Source organism: Epinephelus lanceolatus, chromosome 3 (genome assembly GCF_041903045.1).
Source record: "Epinephelus lanceolatus isolate andai-2023 chromosome 3, ASM4190304v1, whole genome shotgun sequence".
Taxonomy (NCBI): Eukaryota; Metazoa; Chordata; class Actinopteri; order Perciformes; family Serranidae; genus Epinephelus; species Epinephelus lanceolatus.
This window is the reverse complement of record NC_135736.1, coordinates 11,905,444-11,932,787: the sequence shown is the minus strand read 5'-3', so window position 1 is coordinate 11,932,787 and position 27,344 is coordinate 11,905,444. Positions and strand designations below refer to the sequence as shown.

The following is a 27,344-nucleotide window of genomic DNA, read 5'->3' as shown; positions in this document are numbered from 1 at the left end:
TCGCCTCTTTCGGAGCTACATGCAGTTACAGGATTCAGAGATGCAGACTATTTCCTCACTCCATGTTGCTTTGAATGATGTCAACTAAACAACCTGTGACAGCGGAGTTCCAAACATCAAGATTCATGAAACTGGCATCCTTTCCCACTCAAGGACAGATTACATCAAAGTCAAACTTGTCAGTAAAATTGCCTTGTGCTTCAAAAAACATATTAAAAAGACATCAATCCCCTTTTTTTCTGGGAGAAAAAATAGGAAGGCAAATCAGACCGTGTATTTTAAAAATTAATACATGTTAATAGTTATTTATATATGTGAGCAGGGAGCTCTGGAATGAAAAGTTTAATTGCACTGAAGGGTTTTATTCGGGGAGCATGTTTGTATTGTGCGAGCCTGCATCTGCTTTTATTCTTCCGTTTGTAAGATGCGGGGGCATGTTTGCTTAGAGGACTGGGGATTTTGTAGAATTATGTGATTGTGGGAGAAGTGAAAAGGAGGGAGAATGGGTGAAGGGGAGCAAAGCAGATACTGTAGATACAGAGAGGCAAAAAGTGTGTGTGTGTGTGTGTGTGTCTGTGTGTGTGTGTGTGTGTGTGTGTGAGCAGATAGAGAGAGTTTTGACAGCACAGATGAGTGAGAGACGTGGAGGGAAATGCAGCGAGAAAGGGGGGGAAGACAGAGAGCGTGGGTTTGGAAATGATTGAGGTAAAGATGTTTTTTGACAGATAATGGAAGGGGAAAAAAAGCTGATGAGTTTAAGATAAACTAGGCATAGTGATTGAATACACCCAGACAAGCACAAGAGGTGGAAGAGGAGAGGGAGAAAGAGGGGGGAGGGCCAAAAGATGAATGCCTGCTTTGATCCTCTCACTTTCCCTTGTTCCCTCTTTGTATTTTACCTTTCTCTCTACTTCGCCGTCTCATCCATCCTCATTTGCTCTCTTTCACCTCCTTTGCCCTTTTGTTTTCTGCTCTATCTGCTGCCTTCCTCGGTTTTATTTCCCAGCGGTATGCTCGGCTTTACCCTGGCGCGTTCTGTGATATACTAATGTCTCATTAACTGTTTTATCCGTCTGTTTATCTTCTTCCACTTTCCCTCTGCTGCTTCTCCCAGTCCTCTCTTTAAGGCTCTACCCCTCCGGCTCGTCCCCTCTCCTCCATCAGTTGGCTCATCAATCTTGCACTCGTCTTGATCAGTGTGTTGTAATACAATCCAGTGACACCAGGAGGCAGCCAAGCCCATTCATTTGCCTTTTATCCATGTTGATTCTATGATATGCAGGGGTTTGTTCAATCATTTACATGTTATTTATGCAGATGACTGAAGATGCGTGAGAGGAGCGAGGGTGGTGTGTGTTTGTTTTTTTATGTAGAGAGGTTTGCGGTCTAAAATCAGACCTTGAGCTTTCTTTTCTTTCTTTTTTTTAATCATCTGCTGAAAATCAGAGAGATGAAACCTCTACGGCTGTGAAATATTCACCGGCTCTAATCACATGACTGAATGTGATTATGTGAGCTCATCAGGAAACCAAATCACAGGGAGAAAGAGGAGAGGTGTTGCAGCCTTGTCTCATGCTAATTTAGGGAGATTTTTGTGTGTATGTGTGTGTGTGTGCGTGCGTGCGTGCGTGCGCTGAACACTGAGGATAGTGTCTGAAACCAACCTGAGACTAATTACAAAAGTGTTGCTGTTGGTGATGCCACGTTTTTGGTCAGAAATATTTACTTCATCATGCTGTTGTTGGATATTAATTTGTCAATTAATTTGAGTCTGAGACAAGAGAATTAGGTTGTATAATTGATCTGAGAAGAGGAGCTCTTAATGTGCCAAGCTGAGCTCTGGTGTTATACCACACATTATTTTCATCCTCTATACATAAGCAGTATATAAACATGTAATAAATGGCTTATAACACACTAAATAAGTGTTAGATAAAAGTGTTTATTGATGTATTTGTCAACAACTATAACTCCCCTCACAAAAGGAGGCTGGTGTATAAACATAATAAATGACATTTGCGCAGTCCGGACCTTTAAATCCGCCCGCTCCACCGCATTTGAGATGACTGAAGATGGAAGCAGAGAGTAATGAGTTGACAATTCTGTCTGTTATCAGGCAACAATAATATAAGATAGGGGTGACAAATTAAAGCTGGGGTAGGCAGAAAAAAAATTGAAAATACATCCTCCTCCTGTAGCCCTCTCCTCTCTGTCCTAAGCCCCTCCCACCAAACAACCAGGGGCATATACACATGCTTTATAGAGTAATCCAGTGTTTTCCATACATTGATTCATTTAACCTTTCTTCATTGTAGGGTTGCATGCAGCTCATTCATTCAGCCCGTCCTTGCTCCACTCTCTCTCCCTCTTTATTAGACCACAAATGTATGTCCACCTCACTCCCTGCCACTGTGGACTGTTTCCCGGAAAGGAGAGCCGGTAGAAGCGCCGTAGATGGACCTTAGGGTTGGCAGGTGTAGCTCTTCAAATTCGGCCAGCACAAACCTCTCAGCATCAGGTGTCGCAGCGGGCTGGTGGCCAGAGTCAATACTTGGTCTAACCTGTCTAACAGCAGCAACAGAAAGTTCGCTGATCCGCCAGTCCCCCGGAGCTGAGGTTTGCTCTGGGTTGATTCAAGTTGCTGCAGCCGCTGACTGGGGATCTGTCTCTGGGGCTGCTGCATGCTCTCCTCACAGTGAGGTGGTCTGTAGTGGTGGGGAATGAAGCAGAAATCACTGTGATTTGAGGCTCTAGTTGATGTTAGTTACATCAATGTCAACTTGAAGCAGTAGCCATTAGCCTTTGGCTCCGGGTAGGGGAAGACTAAATTTTTATGTTTATTTGCATTTACATTCAGACTCTCTTTAAGACTCTCTCTTGAAAAGTCCTTCCTCCTTTTTTGGGTTGCTCTGCAGTGTAGACAGTTGTTGCCAATGCTGGAATGGCAACTTTCTCTGCAGGGCTCTATGCCATTGAATCAGGGTTTCACTTAAAGGCCATACACAAATATCTGCATTTGTAGAACAGCCAATAGAAACTTCCTCTCTCTGAAATGACCCCTGATTGGCCAAAGTCTCTCATCACCAGCAAGATTTTCTAAACCCCGAAAACAGAGCCAAGAGGAGGTGCAGGCATTTAGTTTTCTCTCAGACCACTTAAATTAAACTGCATACCCCGGCTTTCCAGAAGAGCCTGAATAAATTAGTGGAGAAACAAATGCAGATGCTTCCACACTGATGCACTACTTTGTAAAATTAAGCAATTAACATCCAATCATGCTCTGTTGCATCATATATAAAAATGACTTTCACCAGATCTCAACCCAACTGAACACCTATGGGAGTCTTGGACCAACATGTTAGACAGCGCTCTCCACCACCATTTTGGAAGAATGGTGTTCATCCCTCCAGTAGAGCTTCAGAGGCTTGGAGAATCAATGCCAAGGTACACTGAAGCTGATCTGGCAGATTGTGGTGGCCCAACACCTTACTAAGACACTTTATGTTGGTTTTTCTTTTAATTCATCACCTGTCTGTATGTCTTTATAGAATAAGATATAATTGATGGCAAATACTTTACATTGATAAACACTTAAACATGTCCTAATATATGCTTACAGCTATGTATTTTAAACCATTTATTAAACATTTATAGACTGCTTATAAATGCTAAATGGGGGACTTAAAGTGTGACTTAATGTTGAAACTTGACACATTGTCAGTCTGGAAAATGTGCCTTCTGAAAGATAAAAACAGTTGGTTCTATTTCATTTACTCTTGTCCTACTGGGAACCACACCATATGTTGTTAAGTAAGATAAAAAAAATCAAAGAAATTGATTTTGTAAGCATGGATGATGCACAAAGACCTAGTTGGCTGCTCACATATGAAATATTAAATTAGCAGTTATTGGAAAAATAGACCAGGGGATGATTAAAAAAAGGAAGAAACTAAATCTGGATAAACTGTAGCCTTGTATAGCATTCATTTTCTGTTACTGGGGATACAATCACACCCCCAGGAAAACCACCCAGTCTTGCGTCCATTTTTTCCCAGTGGCCACTCGCGGTATTGCAGTAAAAAATCCTCTGTGGCCCAAAAAGCTTTTCCCCCATAGACCATCATTATGAAAGAGACATCTGCAAACAATGTCAATTATGACTCTTTCTATTATGAATCTTTGATCCCATGGAGGTTTTATATTTGATAAACTTTCCTCGAGCTGAGAAAATTGATTTAACTGTAAAGTCTATGGGCCAAGCAGGAATGTGCGGGCGGAACCAGCGGGAAAATCACTGCTGCACGTATTTAGTGGTAGCAGAAGTAAATTTAAAAGCTAGAAACTTTTTTTGGTGAATGCAGAAGGCGAGCAATTCTTGTGGACAGACTAGGCACCATTGTAAGGTCTGGTATCAAGATCTAATAATACATCCAGAACTACGTGAAAATTTTCATATTAATTAGTTTAATGTTGTCATTACATTGACATTTGACATTGACATTGACATTTTTTTTCATTTGGTTTTGTATATGAAAATGCATGTTATATTTTTTATGTTAGATGAATAGCAGTCAGTACGTTTACATGCGCGCAGTAGTGGAGCTAAAGGCCAAAACACACCGGCAGCGTTATATGACGGCGGCGTCATTGACGCGAGTCAAGTGCCGCCCCCAACACACACAAAAAGCGTCGCGCTGCAGGGTGTCAAGGAGCTGGGAAGTACAAAATAGTGCTTTTTCAAGGGCGGCGACGCTGGAAAAATAGGACAATAGTGTAAAGTGCCGCGGTGCGGTGCGTCGAGCCGCCGCCTGTGTGGGTTTGTAAATAGAAAATAATGGGGGCGGCTGTTTTGACGCGCGTCGTACACCGCCGGTGTGTTTTGGCCTTAAGGTCATAGCTCGGCTAATCAGTCAAGTTGGACTTCTCGTCTTGTCTGAGTATACATGCAGAAGAGAAAATCGAATATCTGACCATATCTGCCTCGGTAGGCGGCGCGGTGTCCTTTTTAATATAATGCATATTGAAGTAGTTCCGGTTCTTGTTCAGAAACTTTTTTTAAATACAACTGTGTTTCACGTTTTCCTACCATCCATAAAATGTTTTGCTCCTTTAGCTGTCGGAGCATGAGTGTAGTTTCCTCGTCCGTCCAGAAGTGCGTCTGCTGCTTCTTGGTCGCCATGGTGTTTGTTTGTTTGTTTGTTTTTCCAGGAGTTACTGCACTGCTGCTACGTCATCTCCCTCTTCTTCCGGGTGAAAGCCTGCGAAAGAAAAAGTGGTGCATGTGCAGAATGCCGAGTCAGACTCCAGTCGGACTAAGTGAATACATGCAGCAATAGTTTGATTTTCAATCGAATTATCCAGGTGTGTTAGTTGAGCTATGGATAGTCCAATTTCAGTCGGACTAAGCTGTTTACATGCATTTAAAAGTCTGGTATCAGTCGGACTAAGCCTATAATTCGATTTTCCCAAGCTGCATGTAAACGTGTCTTGTAATCCCATGTTGGAATGGACAAATTTGACAATCATGACATGGAAATAAAAACTAACAAAGAAATCCATCAAAACATGTGCAGAGTTCCTACGTGCTCAGTAGGACCCATTCATAGTATATTTTGTGCTCATTCAAAAACACATCAGACGTTTTGAGAGCAAAATGAAGCAGCATGTCTCCTGTTCACCCTGAGCTGTGTGACATTCATCTTCTCCCAGCAGGGAGCTGTCATCGCAACACCAGCCTCCATCCACACATTCTCACCTCCTGTAAACATGTTTGACTTTATCAGTTGACTTCTCTGCCATCTGGCCGCTTCACACAGGCCAAGGGTAGACATGCAACACTTATGTGCAAGCTCACGGTCTGGCCCCAGGAGACAGTAGCAATGCCCATATCTATTTTCACCGCCCTCCACCATTTCCATAACACATTATTATTGTCACATTTTATTTTCCCCTTCTCTGGTTAAAGGGCTTTTTAGGGCAGGAGATTTCCCTCTGTTTCTGTCACATCTGTGCCATATTAGTCTCTTTGATTTTCTTGCATTTACTCCCTTTCAAGTGCAGAGGTATGAGGATTAGGTCTTAATTACACGGCCTAATAAGTCCTTTTTTAGTTTACTGGGTCAGTCAGAAAGGGGTCATCATCTTAAATCTGCCTTATTTTGTTAACTCTGGTTTTATCCCATGGCTAAACGTATGCTGACAGGTTTTAGTAGCGAAATCAAATGGAGTTTCACTGTGTAATCCCTTTTTTGTCATGGCTGTCAGTGAAACCTCCCCAGATTTTTAAGTAATGAGTTGGCAATACCAAATCTGTATGAATCACACAAATATCACCCATTCCTACATTTACTGTGATATAAGCAGGGTCTACTGTGATATAAACATCGAGCATGTACAGATTGTGTACATTTGATGACAGTAAGTATGACCAACATTTTCTCCTTCTAGTCAAAGGAAAACTCGAGGCTGTGAAATTGGTGTCTTACTTTCACACTTCAACTGACTTTTTACAAGGCTGTTTATATTTGAGTGGGAGTTTGGTATCCATGAGCCTTTGAAACCTCCTTGTATGTTGTGCCTTTAGAAATGCACGGCATCTTTCTTTTCTTCGTTCTTGAAAAGCACACTTCTAACGATTTTATTTTTTCAAGCATGTGTGGACAGGGGCCGTTGTCTTTATATCACTGGACTGGTGCACCGCTGATTTCAAAGGAAAAGATAAGAGTGTGTGATTTGCTAAAACGAGAGGAGACAGACGGGGTTAGTGTCTGATACTCTGTGAGGTCTTAATCTCAAACTGCCAAATCTCTTGAGATGAAACGGAGTGTGAAAGAGCTGAGGGGCAAAGTCTTATTTGATATCAAAAAACGATGGCCTTTTCTGTCATTTCACAAGAACTGATGAACCAGATAGAACGCTTGCACCACTGAACTGACAATATTCACATTCAGAGTCAGAAATGTCAGAGTCATTTCCATTTGTTTGAGTCTACGAACATCTGGGTCTTTAGCTTGCTTTCGATCATACATAATCATCGAGATAAGTTGTTTACTTCATCTTTCTGCCATTTTGTGTTTGGAAGTAGCAGGCTTGAGAAATTGTCTGTATTTTCAGATTGTGCTGTCTGCAATGTGTTCGATCTCTGTTAGTCAATAAGATTAGGTGGAGGTGGGATTGCCTGTGGTCTTAACTAGTACACATGTACTGAGTATACAAGGGCATGAATAAACAAAGCAATAGATTCACCACAACCACATGATAATCAATAATGGCTTGTGTTTGTGTGTCTGGAGCAGCTGTCTATGGTTTTATATTGAGGAAGTTGAGTGATAGAGATTCTTATCTACTATACACTTGAGTATGAAAACAATATGTGGACAGTAGGGCTAGGTATTTGTATTTTACAGCCTGCCTTTAAGGTATCGACCAAATGACCAAAGTGCCAAGCAGTATCATAATGTTTCCAGTCAAACAGTACCTGCATTCGATAATTTCTGAGCTTCCAAGTCCTCACTGGGTCAGCAAGCTATCTGTTGCTGTAGTCTCTCACAACTGTCCCCAGCACAGAGCTCACACAGTGGAGTGTATTGATAGGCTCAATACTACTTCATATTTTTACCACTACCCCTTGTTTTCGAGTGCCACCATGCCCCCAGCTGTAGTAGCAAGATGCTAGATTGCATTGATTAACTGCAAGTTTTTGTTCTATTATTGATGTTTGTTTTTAATTTAAAAAAATAAGCATGGACCAACTATTGATGATGAAAAGATGTGGAAGACTATTACCTGCATGGCTCACACTTCAGGAGAAGGACAACCTGCCATTTTTTTGGTTCTGAGCCAATTTTGTTTGGTCGAAATGCTCTGACCAAGCAGTTCAAAATTAGGTGTGGGAACCAGAACAGAAGCCATCCCATGTTGGTTTAGAGGACACGAACAAATGACATATTTTGTTGTTTAATTTGGAGGATCTGTTGTCCCGTTGTATGGATGTAACTCTGATGCTTATTTTATTAGTTGTTTTATTAGTTGGCAATTCTGTTAGATGTGGCAGTTTGTTACCATGAGTGCTTTGTCCTAAACCCTGTATGAGAGCCAGATTTCCCAAATGATCACTAAAGATTTGGAGTGATCTGAGAGAATTAATTCTGGACAAGTACCATAAAGCCAGTACAAGTTAATTTCAATTAAAATGTTGGCATTAGAACAGGAACATACTGTTTTGAGATGTTTCTCCTACAAATACATCAATAAAGCAATTACTTATTTGTCTTGCTTACACATTTTGAAAGAGGGCAGTAGTTATGATTTGAGGTCCAAACTCTGCACAATTATCAGGAAAGACATTGAAAGGGTCAGGCAGGGAATTGTGGATGAACAAGGTGAACAGCCCTCTAAGTGAAGATTGCAGGTGACAGACTGAGGATGATGGCATATCAGACTAGAACGTGGAAATCTGGTCCTGTGTCATCACTCAGAAATCACCCATAGCTGGACTTCATATCATTTATTTTAAAGGTCCCATATTATGCTCATTTTTAGGCTCATACTTGTATTGTGGGTTTCTACTAGAACATGTTTACATGCTTCAGTGTTTAAGAAACACATTATTTTTCTCATACTGTCTTCCTGAATGTAAGTGTATTCATCCTCTGTCTGAAACACTCCGTTTTAGTGCCTGTCTGTTTAGCATCCTCTCGAAAAAGTCCAGTCTGCTCTGATTGGTCAGTGTTTCAGGGTCCTCCATATCTTCACTCTCACCGTTTCCGCGCCGTCACTGCAGCCAGCGAAATGACTGCGCAGCACTGTAGTGGCACTATTTGTCTTAATAGACCAAATCACTGTGACGTGTTCACAACAACAATCACTTCCAGGTAGACAATTTGCAATTGATTAAAATTGCAGAGATACTTGAAACTGGTAGTTGTTTATTTCTGTTGTCATATCTAATGTTCAAAGATATATGTTGAACACTGTGGTCCGACTTATCTGACATTTCTGTTGTGCTTATTTTATGTACTGTGTTGCTTTGCTAGTGTCTTTGATTAACCAAATCTACTGACACAGAAGCTGAGCAAATTGGGGCCACAGCAAAACGTATTTTAGCTACCTAAAATAGACCCACCTGAAAAATCAATATTAGTCTAAGTGTACACTACATTGGGATATTTTCAGTGCTTTACCTAACATGCAAAGGCAGCAGGAGACCAGCAACTCTCGTGTTCTAAGATGACAGTTTTTGTCCATGGAGTCTGGTGGCTTTGAGATAACGTCTCAAGCTAAAACGGTTAAAATAATCTAAATATAGCATGCACCTAAACTGATATTGATTTTTTAGGTGGGCCTTTTTTAAGGTGGCTAAAAACTAACCAGTTGAGGTGGCGTTTGCTCAGTGCCAATTAGTGCCAATTATTGCCAAGTTATTGGAAACAAACATTGAGATTCAGTCTACAGAGCGTTTCACTGGAATTTTTAGGCAACAGTTTAGGTCCATCCATCCCTCGCTCCCTCCCTCTTGCCACATTCAAGTCGTTGCTTAAGACCCATCTTTTCTCACTGGCTTTTGGTGCATCTTAAGCTGTACATTTCTGGGTCTTCGACTGACTGATTGATTCTTCGTTTATTATGCTGATTAGGCATTTTATATTTTCCTACTTTTTTTATAGCAGATTGTGTACACTGTATTTTGTATTTTGATTTTCTTTTGTTGTATTACAGTACTTAGTGCTTTCTAGATTGTACAGCACTTTGGTCAGCCTCGGCTGTTTTAAATGTGCTATATAAATAAAGCTGACCTTGACCTTGATCCATACGTCCATACATGGGTCCAGGAAATACAAAGGGACCCATAAAACGTTGATGTTTCAAGTTTGAAACAGTCTACAGTACAGGCCAAAAGTTTGGACACACCTTCTCATTCAATGCGTTTTCTTTATTTTCATGACTATTTACATTGTAGATTCTCACTGAAGGCATCAAAACTATGAATGAACACATGTGGAGTTATGTACTTAACAAAAAAAGGTGAAATAACTGAAAACATGTTTTATATTCTAGTTTCTTCAAAATAGCCACCCTTTGCTCTGATTACTGCTTTGCACACTCTTGGCATTCTCTCCATGAGCTTCAAGAGGTAGTCACCTGAAATGGTTTCCACTTCACAGGTGTGCCTTATCAGGGTTAATTAGTGGAATTTCTTGCTTTATCAATGGGGTTGGGACCATCAGTTGTGTTGTGCAGAAGTCAGGTTAATACACAGCCGACAGCCCTATTGGACAACTGTTAAAATTCATATTATGGCAAGAACCAATCAGCTAACTAAAGAAAAACGAGTGGCCATCATTACTTTAAGAAATGAAGGTCAGTCAGTCCGGAAAATTGCAAAAACTTTAAATGTGTCCCCAAGTGGAGTCGCAAAAACCATCAAGCGCTACAACGAAACTGGCACACATGAGGACTGACCCAGGAAAGGAAGACCAAGAGTCACCTCTGCTTCTGAGGATAAATTCATCCGAGTCACCAGCCTCAGAAATCGCAAGTTAACAGCAGCTCAGATCAGAGACCAGATGAATGCCACACAGAGTTCTAGCAGCAGACCCATCTCTAGAACAACTGTTAAGAGGAGACTGCGCGAATCAGGCCTTCATGGTCAAATAGCTGCTAGGAAACCACTGCTAAGGAGAGGCAACAAGCAGAAGAGATTTGTTTGGGCCAAGAAACACAAGGAATGGACATTAGACCAGTGGAAATCTGTGCTTTGGTCTGATGAGTCCAAATTTGAGATCTTTGGTTCCAACCGCCGTGTCTTTGTGAGACGCAGAAAAGGTGAACGGATGGATTCCACATGCCTGGTTCCCACTGTGAAGCATGGAGGAGGAGGTGTGATGGTGTGGGGGTGTTTTGCTGGTGACACTGTTGGGGATTTATTCAAAATTGAAGGCACACTGAACCAGCATGGCTACCACAGCATCCTGCAGCGACATGCCATCCCATCCAGTTTGCGTTTAGTTGGACGATCATTTATTTTTCAACAGGACAATGACCCCAAACACACCTCCAGGCTGTGTAAGGGCTATTTGACCAAGAAGGAGAGTGATGGAGTGCTGCGGCAGATGACCTGGCCTCCACAGTCACTGGACCTGAACCCAATCCAGATGGTTTGGGGTGAGCTGGACCGCAGAGTGAAGGCAAAGGGGCCAACAAGCGCTAAACACCTCTGGGAACTCCTTCAAGACTGTTGGAAAACCATTTCAGGTGACTACCTCTTGAAGCTCATGGAGAGAATGCCAAGAGTGTGCAAAGCAGTAATCAGAGCAAAGGGTGGCTATTTTGAAGAAACTAGAATATAAAACATGTTTTCAGTTATTTCACCTTTTTTTGTTAAGTACATAACTCCACATGTGTTCATTCATAGTTTTGATGCCTTCAGTGAGAATCTACAATGTAAATAGTCTATAGAAAACGCATTGAATGAGAAGGTGTGTCCAAACTTTTGGCCTGTACTGTATATAGTGCAGTTGTGACATCACAAATTCACAGAAGTCCTGGTGACTCATTTAAGGCACAGTCTTTCAATAAGTCCCGTGTGTTACTCAGGTTGATTTAGCGTTTCACAGTATTACAGTATTTGTGTAGCAGCTATACCTGCCTTTTAATAAAAATACATACAAATCTTATTGTCATTACAGTATGGTACCTTTAAGATTGGGGGCTTTTGGGGACAATAAAGCTGAAATTAATTGGCACCAGCTGTAAGAAATAGTTTCTGTGTGAAATATTACTTTCTCTGACTTAAAAACAACTTAAAATGCAATATGAGAACCCTGGGTAAGCAGCCTGCATGGACATGAGCTATGTGACAGAATGATGTCAGCCTGTCTTGACCCTCTGTGACTCTCTCGCAGTTTGTCAGTAGTTTCATACTGCACGGCACGCCGCGCTTTAGAAATAATTTATTATGCAAATGAGTATTCCAAGGTGACCCGTGCAGGATGTGTGCTAATTAGAAACCATCAACCTGAAGTTGCTTTGACCTTTATTAATATTTAGACAAACTGGCTGTGGCTGCGTAGTGTACAGGAAGTTGCTTGTATGGTCATGTGGGAGGGAAGGGAGATGAAATGTCATAAAAAAAATACCTCTAAGCCTGTATTTAGTAGGGAAGTTGTATTTCCTGTTTGTAGTAATGAGGCGTTAGATGACTCCATTTACTGGGACTTTTTTATTTTAGTCATGCTGAGAATTTCTGCTGTGATAATCTCATCCCAGAATGAATATAGAGCGTATTCAAATGTAACTCATGTCTTCTCATGTATTATTCCGCACACATGGTTGTTAGATCCCTTAGACACAGTATCCTCAATAAGCACGGCCAATTTTATGTAGTGTAAAACTAGATGCAAAACGACATGCATAATCTCCCAGGGAGGCTTTCTGCAGTTGTCTTCAAATGTTTGTTTAAACTTTGATGGGTGCTCACAGACCTCCCTCGCTCGCTTCCTCCCACCTTTCTACACCTCCCTCCCTCGCTCCCTCCCTCAAGCCTTCTGTAGCTCGGCAAGAAGAGAGGAGCGGATGATGGAGAGAAATGTTCAACATGGCATGCCTGTGTCAGAGTTCCTTCACAGACATGGGAATGCACCCACATGCCTACAGACATATTCGAACACACACTCACACGCCCACTCACTCAAACACACAAAGCACATGTAGATGGAGAAGAAACATGGAGCTGCATGGTATTCTTGGACTTTATATATAAACTACAGGGTGGAGGTGTTTGTATAGTTTGCCAGCATGTGTTGATATGTGTGAGCATTTGTACGCGTTTTTATGTCCCTCATGATTTTGCTTTTAAGAGCCTTGGGGCGTGCGTGTTGTCACAGAAAACACCGTCCCCCCCAGTATGATGCTCTCCTCACTGGGGACCCTCGGTGCAAACACTGCAGCACGGCGTCTGCCACAAACAGATTGAAGTAGATTAGGTTTGCACATTGCCATGGGAACGAACAGATCAATTATTTGATTTTGCAATTCATAAAGGGAATCATCCGCAGATTTTCAGCGACTGTAGAGGAAACAGGAAAAGGAAAGTTGCAGGGAAGCAGATCTGACAGCGGAGCAGAGCGTGTAATGTAAGGAGTTTGAATTAGGTCACCCTCTACCATGTTCATTATCACTCTTCAGTGTGCAATAATGCTGAAATGTGTTATGTGTAACAAGTTCCCCCTTTCCCCTCCCTATAGCATTAGCCCAAGTGGGTACTCTGTCACTTTGCTGAAGACGATAAACATGTTGGAGGAGGTTCTTTCTGTGGTTTCTCACTTGTTCCGCCATCTGCTGATGTGAGGCTTTTCCTGTTCAGTGCCATTGCTCTACTATGACAAGTGAACGAATTGTAGGCCTTCATACGCTGCCAGTTTTTGACATTTAGTTTTAAAAGTTTTTGGCATTAAAATAAAAAAATAAATGCGTGTTTTTAGTTAAAGGCTGAAAGTTAAAGGAATAGTTGGACATTTTGGGGAATATGTTTTTCCACTGTCCAGTCAAGCATCAGATAAGAAGGTCACCCAGCTAGGTGACTTCCTGGAGTGTTGCCAGGCAACCAGCATAACTCAGCTTTAAACCACAACTTGTCTTTTTTACATTTCAGTTTGTGTACACATTGAACAAAGAACATATGATGTGTTTTTAGTGAGCTTTACAGTTGCTTGTAGGTGGATTTAGGCTAGCTGTTTCCCCCTGCTTCCAGTCTTTATGCTATGCTAATCTAAGCTAATCGTCTCCTGGCTCTAGCTTTATAATTAATGCCCAGACATGATAATGCATTAGATTTTTTCTCATCAACTTTTGGATTGTGTGACATGTATTCAACATAATGTAAGGCTATTCCTCTGAGCCTTCACCCACAAGAGATATCACACGGTGTGCCATGGGAGCGGAACACCAGGTTCATGGCATAATAAGGCCGCAATCCACCAACCCAAACACACCGCTTGTTACGGCCACTGCTGGCACCCTCCCATTAAGGACCAGTCACACATGAGCAAGTACAGATGAGTGACCATCGCCTGTGGAGGCAAAATTTGTGCTGAATGTGTGTATTGCTCAGTGTGACACACATGGAGAGTTAGCTTACTTGCTAATCTTAGCTTACTTCCTAATAACTACCATGAAATAGGATGTTATTGGTATATTTTCATTTTCTTTAGTTCCATGCTTGTCTCCTAACTCACTTCAAGCAGGAACTGCGCATTGGTTCGACAGCCCATTGGTTCGACATCCCATTGTTCCGACCATATTAAACTCATTGTTCCGTAGTCTGTTCCGAAATCATCATGATGCCCTGTGGTTAAGGTCTGGTTAGGTTTAGGCACAAAAACCACTTGGTTAGGGTCAGGAAAAGATCATGGTGTGGGTTAAAATGAAATAGAAAGTGAAAACACATAAGCCATGAGCCTGCTCCACCTCAAGCCGGTCGCGGCGCACCATATGCCCGCCGCGAGCCGTTCAGCACCGCAGACAGTCGGACTAATGGGATGTCGAACCAATGGGCTGTCGAACCAATGACATGGACCCCTTCAAGCCAGGCAGCGTCTCTCATGTGGTGCAGTACCATTCAATATATGCTGATTACACACAGCAACAAACACCTTCTCCTCCCATGTACTCCTTTGCTGCTGGTTGAGGCTGCAACTTCACCGGTCAAAGTTCACCTAAGTTGAATTCCATGCAATGCAAAAGTTTTCTTCGCCACCTGAAGCAAATGTTTTATTTGACTTGTCGCTTGCATTGAATGGAAATGAATGGGAGACGAATATTTGGCAATGTTATATTCACTCGCGTAACGGTACCCTACTTCCTGGTTTCCAAGGAATCTTGATCAGAGCGGGTCCCAGTTCAGGCCTCCAGTCACGGAGGTACAGTTTGGGGGACCAGCTACTTTTAGCCGCACAGATCAATTGGAGCTGCTGGGATTTTTTTTTAACAGTTTGCAGCTGTGTCTCTCATTTGTGTTAAGCCAAATAGATACGTTTGAGGCTTCGTGATTTAGAACTGAGGCACTTGTCGATTGTCTGCAGACTTGGCCAGGTAAAGATTTGACTCTTTACTCCTGATTGCACACACTCAGGAGTGTATGTTTAGAAACACTAGGTGCAGGGATGATGTTTCTTCTGTTTTTAGTTTTTCAGTAGGCTCTGAGGTTTTATGCCCTGTTTTACATTACTTATTCGTAGTTTGCCTGTCTGTATTTCAGAAAACCTAATGTCCTTGTCATTAAAAAACTTTGTTTTACCAATTCTGACTTGGTTATGTTGCTTCCCCTTCTCCGAGCGAGCTGGGTGGAAACACCCTCTTTATTCCTATCGGCTGCACTATTTCAGCATCACTAAAATAACATTATTAAGAACTGCAGGAACTACTTGTTTCTCAGATTCTATTGTGCAAATGAAGTCGATCTTTATCCAAACTTTTTATACACAAAAGACAAAACAAAACAAAAAAAAAAAAAACTCTCCCACTATACTGACAGTGAATGGGCTTTTTTGTATTTTGTATTTGGCTGATGAGCATCACCTGTTTATCCTCTCCTCCTCATGAAAACATTGTGCATCGTGGACTTCACGCATGCTTTTGCTTTCTGACTACATTTTGCTAACTTGAGTCTTGAGACCGCTCGTGTTCCCTTGTCATTCCCAAATGAATCCACTCACAGACGTCATTTTAACAGCAGACATTTTGACCTGTCATAGCAGGAAGAACGCAGGTGGAACTAATAACAGAAATGATGTCTCCTTTCCAGTAATTACTTCAGTGCAATGCACCAATTAATAATGTCATTAGTTTCACCTTTGATAGACAAGTCAAAACATCTGCTGTGAAAAGGGTTTATTCAGCCCACCTCCTTCCTTGAGGTCTGGCTTCAACATATCTTTTCTTGTTTCGTAAATAATAACTATTATTAATCTGCTAATTTACAATGCTACCATATCATTAACCTTCACATGCTAAATATATTGTCACCCCTTTAAGGTAACAGAGCAGCTGCCAAACTGCTGTTTCTTTCTTGCCTTGTGTGCCTCAAACTGGCTCAGCCTGCCAGCAGAGGCTCCTCATGTTTTGGTGCTGATAAATTCATCCTTCACATACAATAGAAGTTCATCTCGCAAACATTCAGGCTGCAGATTATGATGAAACTAATCAGCAGTGCGCTATATTTAAACTGGCATTCCTTTTTTTAACTTGTAGTCTTTGTTTCAAGCCAATTCCCGCAGGGCAAACAAATATTGCACAAACCTTCGGTTAGACAAGCCTACTATGCAGTTGTAAATGTTTTCTTTTTCCTGTAGGGAACTGGGCAGAGGAGTTAGAGTGCGGTTTACTAGAGTATAAATGAATAATTAGTACTTGTGCATCTGTCTCATCTGTGCAGAATTGCATGGGTTTTTTTTTTAATGTTTTCTATTTTCATCATCCCCTCTCTGCCTCTTTCTCTCACATCCAATCTGTTATGAATTGCTAATATATATTTTAGATACAGTTATGAAGGTCATATTTTATGCTTCATGGCTTGTGCTTTGCATACAGCTGCTATTTTAAATGTGTGGTACTACAACAACTTCAGTTATGCAGAGTGTCACGCATATATAATTCTACCCTCTGCTTTTCCCAGGGTCACTTTTTTCTCTCTCTCCTCTTGCCTCCTCTTGTCTTCTCCACCACTCTGCTCTTTTTCACCCCATCTGTGTCTCACAGCCCCCCTCCCACCTCGCTCCCTCCCATCCTTGTTCATTTCTTCCTCTCTTCCTTCCATACAGCGTTATTTTCTTTGATCGGTCTCCATTTGTTTCTTTACCCTCCCACTCTGCATCCTGACACCGCTGAAGGGATCTCTCTCTCACTCTCTGTCAGCTCTCTCCCCCCCCTATCTGTCTTTCTCCTTATTTGTCTCCCTCTGTCTCTATCTCTACCTCCCTCCCTCTCCCTCTCATCCTCATCCCTCACTATCTCTCCACGCACACTTGATTCATTTTACACATTACGGAAGCATCCATCATATTGCTCTGTGAAGGAAAAACTCTCCTTTTTTCTATCCGTGACTGTATTTTCCACTTCTCTCTTTTCCGGCTGTCTTTTTCTTTTTCCCAACTCCTACTCTCTCTCCGTGGATCCAATCCTAAAGCTGGAACCAATATGTTTTATTTCCAGCTGGTCATCATGGCAGGGACCGTTCTGTTGGCGTACTACTTTGAGTACACGGACACGTTCCCCGTGCACATCCAGGGCTTCTTCTGTTTCGACAAAGCCTACTCCAAGCCGTACCCGGGACCAGAGGACAACAGCAAGGCGCCGCCCGTCCTCGTCTACTCCCTTGTCACCGCCATCCCCACTGTGACGGTGAGTCTGCGTTCAACTTGTAGAAAAAAAAAAATCCACAGGTGCTCATCATGCACACACACGACAGACATGAGAATTCCCTACGTGCGTACACACATAATCGACCCCAAACATGTGACACACGCACACACACATAGTTCCTCCTCATCTACACGTGGTGTTTGTGGATTGAAAGAAGAGAGAGCTGTGTAGGTGTGTATCCTCGTGGTCTCACTGCTCTGTTTGTGTGGATGTGTTCTCTGTCATAACCATGGCAACGGGCACTATATTTGTCCTCCATAGAGCAGTCAGAGATAGCTACAGAGTACAGAGAGTCTGTCCTTATTTCAAGACTGCACAGCACTAAAACAGAAAAAAAAACAGCCCTAAATGGCTTCCCCTGTTTGTGCACAACAAGAGGCACAATTTTTGGTATATTCGCAGTCTTCATCCAAGGCTTTAAAATGCATATTGATGCACCTTTATTAATTAAAGAATTGCAGTTTGTAGGTCACGAGTTTTTGGCAACATGCAGTGCATCGAAAATAACTGCTTTATTTTTTGACATTCATCGATGCAAATCAGTCATTTTCACTAAATCAGTTTAACATGAATATTGTCAGACACAGTGATTGTTTTTAGCCCAGAATATACTAAATTCTATTACAGTGGTCATACTGTCTTGTCAGTACAGTGGGATATTATTAATAATGAAAGATAGCCTCACATACTCATCAAAGCTCCATCTCCTTGACCGTCTGTCTTGTCCCCTCAGGGGGCTTGTCTCTTTGATGTCCTAAAGTTAAGTGGCATTACTACATGGCTGCTTCTGAGCCACATATCAGGGCAGAACACACTCACACACAAGTACAAGCATGAACACAAGCAGATGCACATAATCACACATAGTTACAGGCGATCCTTGGTCATTTGCTACTGTATAGATGAGACCCACTCCTCTGTCTTACCATTTTCATCTTCTTCAGCCTGTTTTACTCTTGTTTTGACAAGTATTGCTGATTCTAACAATGACAATGTTAACATATTTGCAGATGTTTTCTGGGGCGTTATTCTGACACTTGTCCGTGAGTTCAGGGGTGATAAGAGGTTCCAATCCAGTCTTTTGTAATTTGGCTGTAGCACTATCATGTTAACATTTAGGATCAGATTTTGTGCTTAAAGACACATTCTAATGATTTTGTCGAACATGATTGCACACACAGGTGCAAGTTAACAGCAGTTAATATAACAGATGCACAGGTGTACTTTGTGTTTGTGCGGTTGTGTGCGTTTGTTTAGAGCCTAACATGCAGTGGACTGGATGGGGGCTGCAGGCACCAGGGTATGCGAGCTGTGCAGAGTGGGAGCGGAGTGGCATGATTTTGCCTGGAGTGTGAAGCGGCTTTTTTGAAAGTCAGAGCATCTGTGTTCTCTCTCGCTCCAAGATACCGCTCCGTCCCACGGGCCTCTGTTCAGATTCAATAAAGAAAGCAGATATTCATGTCTCTTTTCTCTCAATTTTGACTCAGACTGTTAGCCACAAACAGAAAACGGACGAGTTCTTCGACTGATGTATACCAACTTTGTTTCTGTGTGTGTGTGTGTGTGTGTGTGTGTGTGTGTGTGTGTGTGTGTGTGACAGCTCCAACTGATTTTTAAATTTACCAGAAACTCCACAGGTTTCTCTTATTTTTCCTCCAGACCCTCTCTCTTCTTGCTGCTGTCTTTTTGTATAATGATAGGGAGGCATATTCTTGCTCATGTTAAAGCATTAAAGCAGTATACGTCCATACACTGGGAGACAGATTATAAAAACAATGGTCAGATCATTGCTGGCTAAAAAACTGGTGGACTCCTGGGGAACACCGCCCCCCTTGGTGCTCCATGATTGAAAAAAAAAAATTGCAGTTAAAGTAAACTTTGGGATGCCCCTAAGGTAAATAAAACATGATGCAGTGCCATATAGACTGCTTACATGCTAGAAAACTTTCTATTCGTTGGTGCCCCACCACATCCAGCTGATGCCCTTTTTATGTTTTTTGTCCCTGCCCCTCAGGAGGCCCGAGTCCGCTACTAGGCTGGGATATCCTGACCTTTATTTTTTGTGTGTGGGTAAAATCCAAAACATGCTGGATCCTACACTTCCCATAATGCAACTCAAAAGCTTCTCTCATTTGACATTCCTTTCCTGGTAAACAAGTCCACACCCCCAGTTTCTAGTGCAAGCTTTTTGTTATAAATCTGCAGTCCTTCTAGCCCAACCAGAGATAACCCAGATGACATCATCAGGGTTAATCTCTCAGACTTAACAAATTTCCGTTAAGAGCTACAGATGATATTATACAACCCTTGTCACAGGCTGAGTAGTTCTCCTCGAGATGAGTAAAATCATTAGAGTGCCTCCACTAAGAGACAGTCGCTGCCCTGCCCACACTTGCCTTAAGTGGTGAGTGTGGGTTTATGCTGCTGCCCCTGCTTTTAAGTTTACCACATATACATATGAGAACACACTACTCTGTAGAGCTTTGAGGGACTAAAGGTACGAAAGTCTGTTCAGATGAAAGCTTTTGACCCCAAGTGACCCAAATATAAGTTGATCTGTGATTACTTAAATACCTTAAAATCTATATCGTGCTGCTTTATTGTTTTCATTCATAACTTTTATGATAAGTAATAACGTTTTAAAGACTGTACTTGGCCAGACACCGGTTCACATGAAATATATTATCTAGTGTCATTGATAGAAAAAGCTCTCTGTCTCAAACTCAGCTCAAACTGTAAAACCAGGCAGTGCTGATCAAATATGAGCCAAGATTCTGTTACTGTATTGCCTATTTCTTACCTAAAATGTCTTCAAAAACACATTTTAGTCCACTGCTGTAATACATGCATTTGTGAACAGGAAGTGGGCACCATACTGTTTCCTGTATTGTAAAAACAGAGGCTGAAAAAAAAAAGGTAAAATGGTAAAACTAAGCTGATAAAATATGAACCAAGATTCTGTTTCTGCATTACCTATTATTTGCCTCAAATATTTTCAGAAACATCTTTTTAATAATTTCCTTTTATTTTTTTAAATGTATGCAACAGAATAACAATAAATGAGCGAGACAGTTTTCCCCTCCTCCCTTCCCTATCACAGATTCACCTTGCTAACAATTTCAACAAGGTCAGATAAATCAAACAAAATAAGACATGATAAAATGTTACATGACAGACATTACATAGGTGAATACCCACGGGACACACTATTACAGTTACAATGGTGAGTCTACGTCACGTCCGGGTCAATAAATGCAGACTGAGAGAGTCCATATAATCAATATTGGGTTGCCATATATTGATGAAGTGATCATAACTGCCTTTCTTAACATAACATAATGTGTTATACATTGATTCATTTTGACAAGGAGAAAGGGCAAATCTGATTTCCATGCTAGAGCTAAACATTTACTTACAACAGCATGTGCAGTCTTGATGAATTTAAAAACAGTGTTGCTCCTGAGATTTAGACCAGTAAGGTTACCGTGTAAATATAACTCAGGCTCTAATGGAAAGGAGGCTCCTGTAATGGAGGACATGGCATCACACAGGTCTTTTTTTTTTCTTTTTAAAGTGTTGTATTTTCACACATAGCCATGTAGCACGTGAAAAAAAGTACCTTCTGTTGTGCCACATCTAAAATACATTTCAGATATTGCACTGTGGTATTTATGCAGCTTCTGATGAGTGAGATCAAGCTGGTGCAGAAAATGATAGTAAATAATTCTGAATCTTGAATTGATGGTCATTCAAACTTGACACAAATCTTCCCACAAGGTTTAATGGTCATGTTCATATCTTAGTCCCACCTTTATTTTTTATGTATGTTTGGCTTGGGGCACTTCTGCAGTAAAAGTGAATAAACTGTTAGTTATGAATTTGTATGGATGCTTGTTATTATGAAGCAGCTATTTAAGACTGAAAAAGTCTGGCAGGGACATTTGATCATCAGGAGTATTCAAAAAGAGGTACTTATGAAAAAGTTTTGTAGGTATCTTTAAAATGCTCGAATGACGTGAGAGTTCCCTCTGTATCGCAGCTTTTATAAATTAGTAATGAGATTTTAAATATTTTGTTTTGTTTTAAATATTTCAAGAATCATTGGAAAAAGCTTGTTTTGCCATAGAGGTTTTTATATGACAAGTGACAAGTGACAGAAACATATCTTAGCTCGCTGTTGAACTGTAATATGAGATCATTTGTTACCAGCCAGCCACCATATTGTTTCCTCTGTCATAATGGACAAGCTCGCATTACTGTCACCCACCAGTGGAAGCATTTCTGTGTCCGGTGCAGCACAGTGCATTCTGGTCGTTGTAGGTTTTCTACCTCCTGAGCGAAAACCAAGGCCCTTTTTCTCTGTTTTCTCTGGTCATGTAGCACCAATTTCAAAAGTTCTCTTCTGCATAGACAGTCCAGTTACATGAAAAGACCATATTTCCAGCATTGGAATACTTCTTTTAACATTTGTGTGTGAGTGTGTGTGTGGAGTGTCATTCTCCATCTAAATTACATTAGAGCTATTTATTCACTTGTCGCATGATGGAAGTCCAGTACTTAGTTAATTTGATGACACCTGAGCATGTTCCACTCTCTGCAGAGGACCGCGAGATATGGTCAAAAGCTGTATGAGTAGCAAAATAAGTGGACCTTGATCTTTAAATATTTACCACAAACATATTTTATGATTTCTTGTTTTGGCCAAGCAGCAACCTCTGGGGCTGAAAAAGGAAGCCAACCCAGAAGTGCCAAAAACTGCACTTCTTTGAACGGCTCCAGACGCCAGTCAATCCCCACAGACACCCATGTTAAACAGCCGAAATAAACATGTTTACAGACTGGTGCAAAAAAAGGTTGTTTTTTTTTATAACTCACCTGTTTACCCTTTATTAGGACTGAAGTTACACATAGTTAAGGGCAGGCTACTCTGAGTGACGGGCCGTCTGCCGATAGATTCCTCTGCTTCTCAGTCAGATCCACCCCTCACTCCTCCACAGCTACACCCTCTTATCCAAATATGGTCTCTTCTCCCGCTGAAGAACCAAGATGGTGACAACTGAAATGCCGAACTCGAGGCTTTCAAACAGGAGTTCACAAACATGTGAAACTGTGGCATCACAGTGGCTGCATCCATCATTTTTTACAGTCTATGGTTTTGGCACAGTAAATCCCACATACATTTTGGGTGGAACAACTACAATGATATTGTCAGCAGTGATAGGATATTGTTAACAGTATGAAAATCCACCAAGGTGTAAGAAACATAAGGAGTTAAACGCTGTGACAGCTTTTGACACTCATAGGCCATTGACCGGTGAAAATTTGGGTTGTACCATAATTGGGTTTGGGCTTTGAACCTCAGCAGGTTCAAACAGAATCCACCATGTCTCTTGAGCCAGATCGAAAGTCCCGAAACTGACAATGTTGAAAAGCAGTAGTGATCTCTCACAGCTTTCATGTCAAACCGAACCTGTAGGATTTGAGCAATACACGTCAGAGTCGACCACATTTTTAGCATTGATGTGGTAACAAGGTTAGAATCAGAGCAGAATACTGTGTCTGTGTGAGGCAGAGAGAGAGACAAAGTGGGAGGAAGTGAGAGGGTGAGTGAAATAGAAGCACTTGTGTGGTACTTGGCAAATGTGCTGTAAGTTTCAGTGGATCAGTGAAGGTAAGTGTGTGGGTGGATGACGGCGCACATCTCCTCCACTGCCACTGAAAACGGATTCTGTGTGTGCAGGTGGGAGTTGATGTATGTGTGTGTGTGTGTCTGACTAGTGCATGGATCTGAGAACTAGTCACAGAGGCTAGAGGCGATACCTATGACTCTCCACAATTGTAGCTAATTCCACTCACGCACACACAAACACACACACACACACACACACACACACACACATCCAGTGCATAGCCTATATACAATACACGCATTAGATGCAGCACAGGTGACATTTCAGCACTCATGCCAATTATCATGCCAGGCTAGCTGAGAGAGCAGAGAAAAGTGCTATTTGAACTATTTGCTAATTATTAGTGTGTGTATGTCTGTATGTGAGGGTGTGTATTATATAATGGAGACTACTGTGTGTGTGTGCTGTTTGCACACCACAAACCGACCCATCAGTCGATACAGTTAAGCCGTGACCAATCACAGGATCAAATGGTAATTGTAGGCTTAAGATGCACGTGGCACAATGTGAGCCTTCACAGCAAGGAGGACTCACACTGCGCCACACAAACACACACACACACACACACACACACACACACACACACACACACTTGTAAGCTCAAGCAAGAGGATATGAGGCAGTGAATGAATGAAGTTTTGAATGTAGAGGTTTATTTCTCCACCTTTTTTATGTGGGTCAGGAACATAATGCTAAATACTTTTGCCCTGGAGAGCCCCGCTCTAATGCTGCTAAATATAAGCCTCTCAAACGGTATGAGAAGGCAAAGCGAGGGCACTCTTTGAGAGGAGAGACAGAGTTAGTTCGGGGATGCAGCACACAATGGGAAGAAGGGGGAGAATGAGAAACACAAGGAAACAGAGGTACCAGAGAGAAAACAAAACCACAAAAGAAGACAGCCAAAGGAGGAAGAGTTAAGGAGAGGAAAGTGGGAACAAGAGTCCATCTGATGCCATTCAGTGGCAACTCACTGCGCCAAGTTTGTGTTCTGCTGTCTGTTAAACCTTGGGAAGAGCCTTCATGCATAATGCAGCTCCATGTGACAGAAAGATGGGGATTGGGGCAAACCACGGAGGCAGACCATATCATCCTGTCATGCCAGAGTTTATTAAGTGGGAGCTCTTGATACACAGAAAAACTGCATTGTGCTGTTGTTGCAGACATATCTTAAAAAACAGATGCTGGATGTCGTCAAAGCCACATTGTGCGTGGACATTTATGTGCGCAGTCCAACGTCAGTGGGAGGAGCTGAATAGGGACAATAGTCAGAGGAAGACAGGCAGAAGAAAAGCAGATGCAGATTTGAATAAATGCAGGATGGTAAGGACGGTGATTCTCTTTTGTTTCAGAGGTCAAAGGTCAGAGTGAGCTATGGGGAAAAAAGCAAGGCTCTTTTTTTTTTTTTTTAGAAATTTTGTTCAATTGTTGATCAGTGTAGTCCAATGTACTTCTTAAATTAAAGCTGTATATTTGTCCTTTTAAGGAAGAGTGTAACTAGCCTAATATACTGTATGTCTATACAGATACTTAACACATTAAAACAGGATTGTTGTGGGACTCAAAATGCTAAACGATGGGTACTGAGATTGCTTTGCAGCCAGTGCATTCTGCCTCTCCTCACAGACTGTTTACCCGCCTCTCAAACATGATTGTTCAATACTACTCAGACTATAAACAGACTCCAAATGGAAACCAGAACACTTCCATTGCCAAAATCTTTTCCCATTACAGATTTTGCATTCATATGCAGATATTTGTTTATATAGATTAGATGATTATTAACATTGACTGTAAAATGAGAATGTGATTCCTTAATTCTTAGATACTACTGCAACAGCACAACAGTATTTCTGAAATTCAGTTATGGCTTTTAGTTTTGTTGTGCCACCCCCAGATTTTCAGTGGCCCCATCTGGTTACTGCTATAAAAAATTCTTGGCAGCGTATCGGTTTCCCCCACAGTTGCTGGCTAAACACAGATGACCTGAAGTCATTTAGTGATATTGCTAGAGCTACTACAATGGAGTCTGCAAGTAGAAAGTAGTTTTGATATCTATGACATTAACAGCAAACCTCAGTTGTCTGTTGGTGTGAAGAGTGATGCTCTTTAGACCAAATTTCATTTGTCATGCTGGTAGAAATCCACTAAAGAAGAAGAGGCAGGTTCTCGTTTTACAGCCGCTTCAACAGACCAGAGGGCAAAACAGCCTCAAGATGTTATGTTTTTAGGGACTGGATCTCAATGTGTCGCTCTGTTAGTACAATCAGTGTTACTTTTGCCTGCTGTTGTTACCTTTATAACTCATTTTTCAATACAACTCGTTCTTGGGGTTGCTAGAAGGCATTTTTGGGAGAAGACATAGTTACCAAAAAGTACATTCTTCACAAATCAACACATAAAATCACAAATTATTGGCTCATGCAGTTGAAGGAAAAATACCATGTTACATCAGATTTACTCAGCCAAATTCATTTGTGCATCCACACGAAAAAGATGGTGCTGGGTGCTTGCAGTGGCTACCATCAGCTGTGGTTAGTTTAATTTGTGGCGAAAAGGAGACAGAGAAGGAAACTGTATTGATTCTCATTTGGCAGACCAGGGTTATACAGAATTGAATTGTGTGACACAGCTGACATGATAGCTTCCTCCATCATAGACTCTCCGGTTCTCTCGGTTTCCTCAGAGATCAACACTGCTTCTGCAGGTCAAAGGTGTGAGATCGCATGTCAAGTTCCCTGGCTCTGTCCCCGCAGCTGATTGTGGCCATTTCATTGCAGTGAATTTATTTCAATCCAGATTTAGCTATTATTAAGGCATTGTCACTGAGCCCAAAGAGCATGCACCGCCTCTTTAACCACAAGGCTCCTCTTCCAGCTGTGGCAACATGCAAATTCACAAAATCCAATCTTCTTGATTGGATCTCAGAAATAAGATGGAAATGTCAACTCTAAGTGCAGCCAGCAACTCTTTTTTCTCTCTCTCTCTCTCTCTCTCTCTGTTATAAACACTCTCGGGTGTGGAAATTGTTTCCCTCCTCTACTCCCTGCTGAGGTGTTTGAGGTAGACACATATGATTGGTGGTGGGAAGCTGGAGGTGAGCCCTGCCACAGCACAGTTCCCCTTGTGTTAAGATGGCTCCTATCGTGCTCCCTGACTGCTCTATTGTAATGCTAATGCTTAACAAATTATGTTGTTCAGAAAATCCAGGCCTTTCCTGTTCTCATTTTCCCCTCTTTCTCTTCTATATTTACCTTCTATTATTATTGTAATCAGAGTTGTCATCTTTGACGAGCAACCCAAAAGAAATCTGCTCACATGCACACCATCGACATAGACGTACAATCGCACAATCCCACATGTGCACTGTAAATTAAAGCTGAAGTAAGCGCCTTCATAGATCTTAAAACAGGAGCACTTCATTCCTGCAATCATCCTTTCCTTCTGACATTTTGAAGTTGATTGCAATTGTCGTTGGTCTTGTGTGTTATCGCGCAAGCTGGGGAGGTGTATACACACACACACAAACACACACACAAGCTCAGACTTCTTACATATACATAGGGCCAGTGCCCATATGCAAATTGGCCATTAGTTTGCATCCCGTTAAGCCTCGGGACAATCCTTCATGATGTAAACAGACTACAGCGAGCAGAGATGAGCTGTGATGGTGTCGCATAATATCTGTGAACAAGTGTTGCTGTTTTTGCCATCAACATTTGAAGATAAAAGGTACTCATTCTGCTGAAATATTTGAAACAAGAGAGGCGAAAGCCATTTTTGATCGACTTGTTGATCTTCGAAAATGTGTCAACAGTGCACCTGTCACTGTTCACAGTTAAAGGAGAAGGACCCAAATGCAGAGCACGAAGCAGGCAGGATGATTGAACGTAAAGCCAGCTTTAATGTCAGTGCTGGTATAAGAGAATAAAAACAGGCAGGTGACAAAAACTGAAGGAATGGGTGAAAACAACATCCAAGTACAAGGAAAAACTGCAAAAGCTAAACTAGGCACAAACTAGGGTGGCATGAAGGAGAAGGGACACCAGCAGCACACACAGACGATCTGACAAGTGACAGAGAGGAAGCATGCAGAATAAATACACAAGGGACTAATCAAATAATGAAACACAGGTATAAAAGAATACAAGTGGGAAAAAGAAAAAGACAGGAAGTAGAAAAAGACATGACTCATGAGGAGTGACCCTCAAAATAATCAGGAAAGAAACTACTGCAAAA

At 41.6% G+C, this 27,344-nt stretch overlaps 1 protein-coding gene across 5 annotated transcripts in view; it reads left to right on the top strand.

The window, feature by feature from the left end:
* The window catches only part of LOC117254544 (phospholipid phosphatase-related protein type 5-like), an 80,123-nt gene that overhangs the window by 24,843 nt on the left and 27,936 nt on the right, over positions 1-27,344 (top strand). For 4 of the 5 annotated variants that reach the window (XM_078164996.1, XM_078165011.1, XM_078165007.1 and 1 more), the window contains one exon: positions 17,209-17,397. The exons of the other annotated variant lie outside the window; for it this stretch is intronic. In XM_078164996.1, the coding sequence (XP_078021122.1) occupies positions 17,209-17,397 (189 nt within the window). The remainder of the gene's footprint in view (positions 1-17,208; positions 17,398-27,344) is intronic. 5 annotated transcript variants of the gene reach the window in all.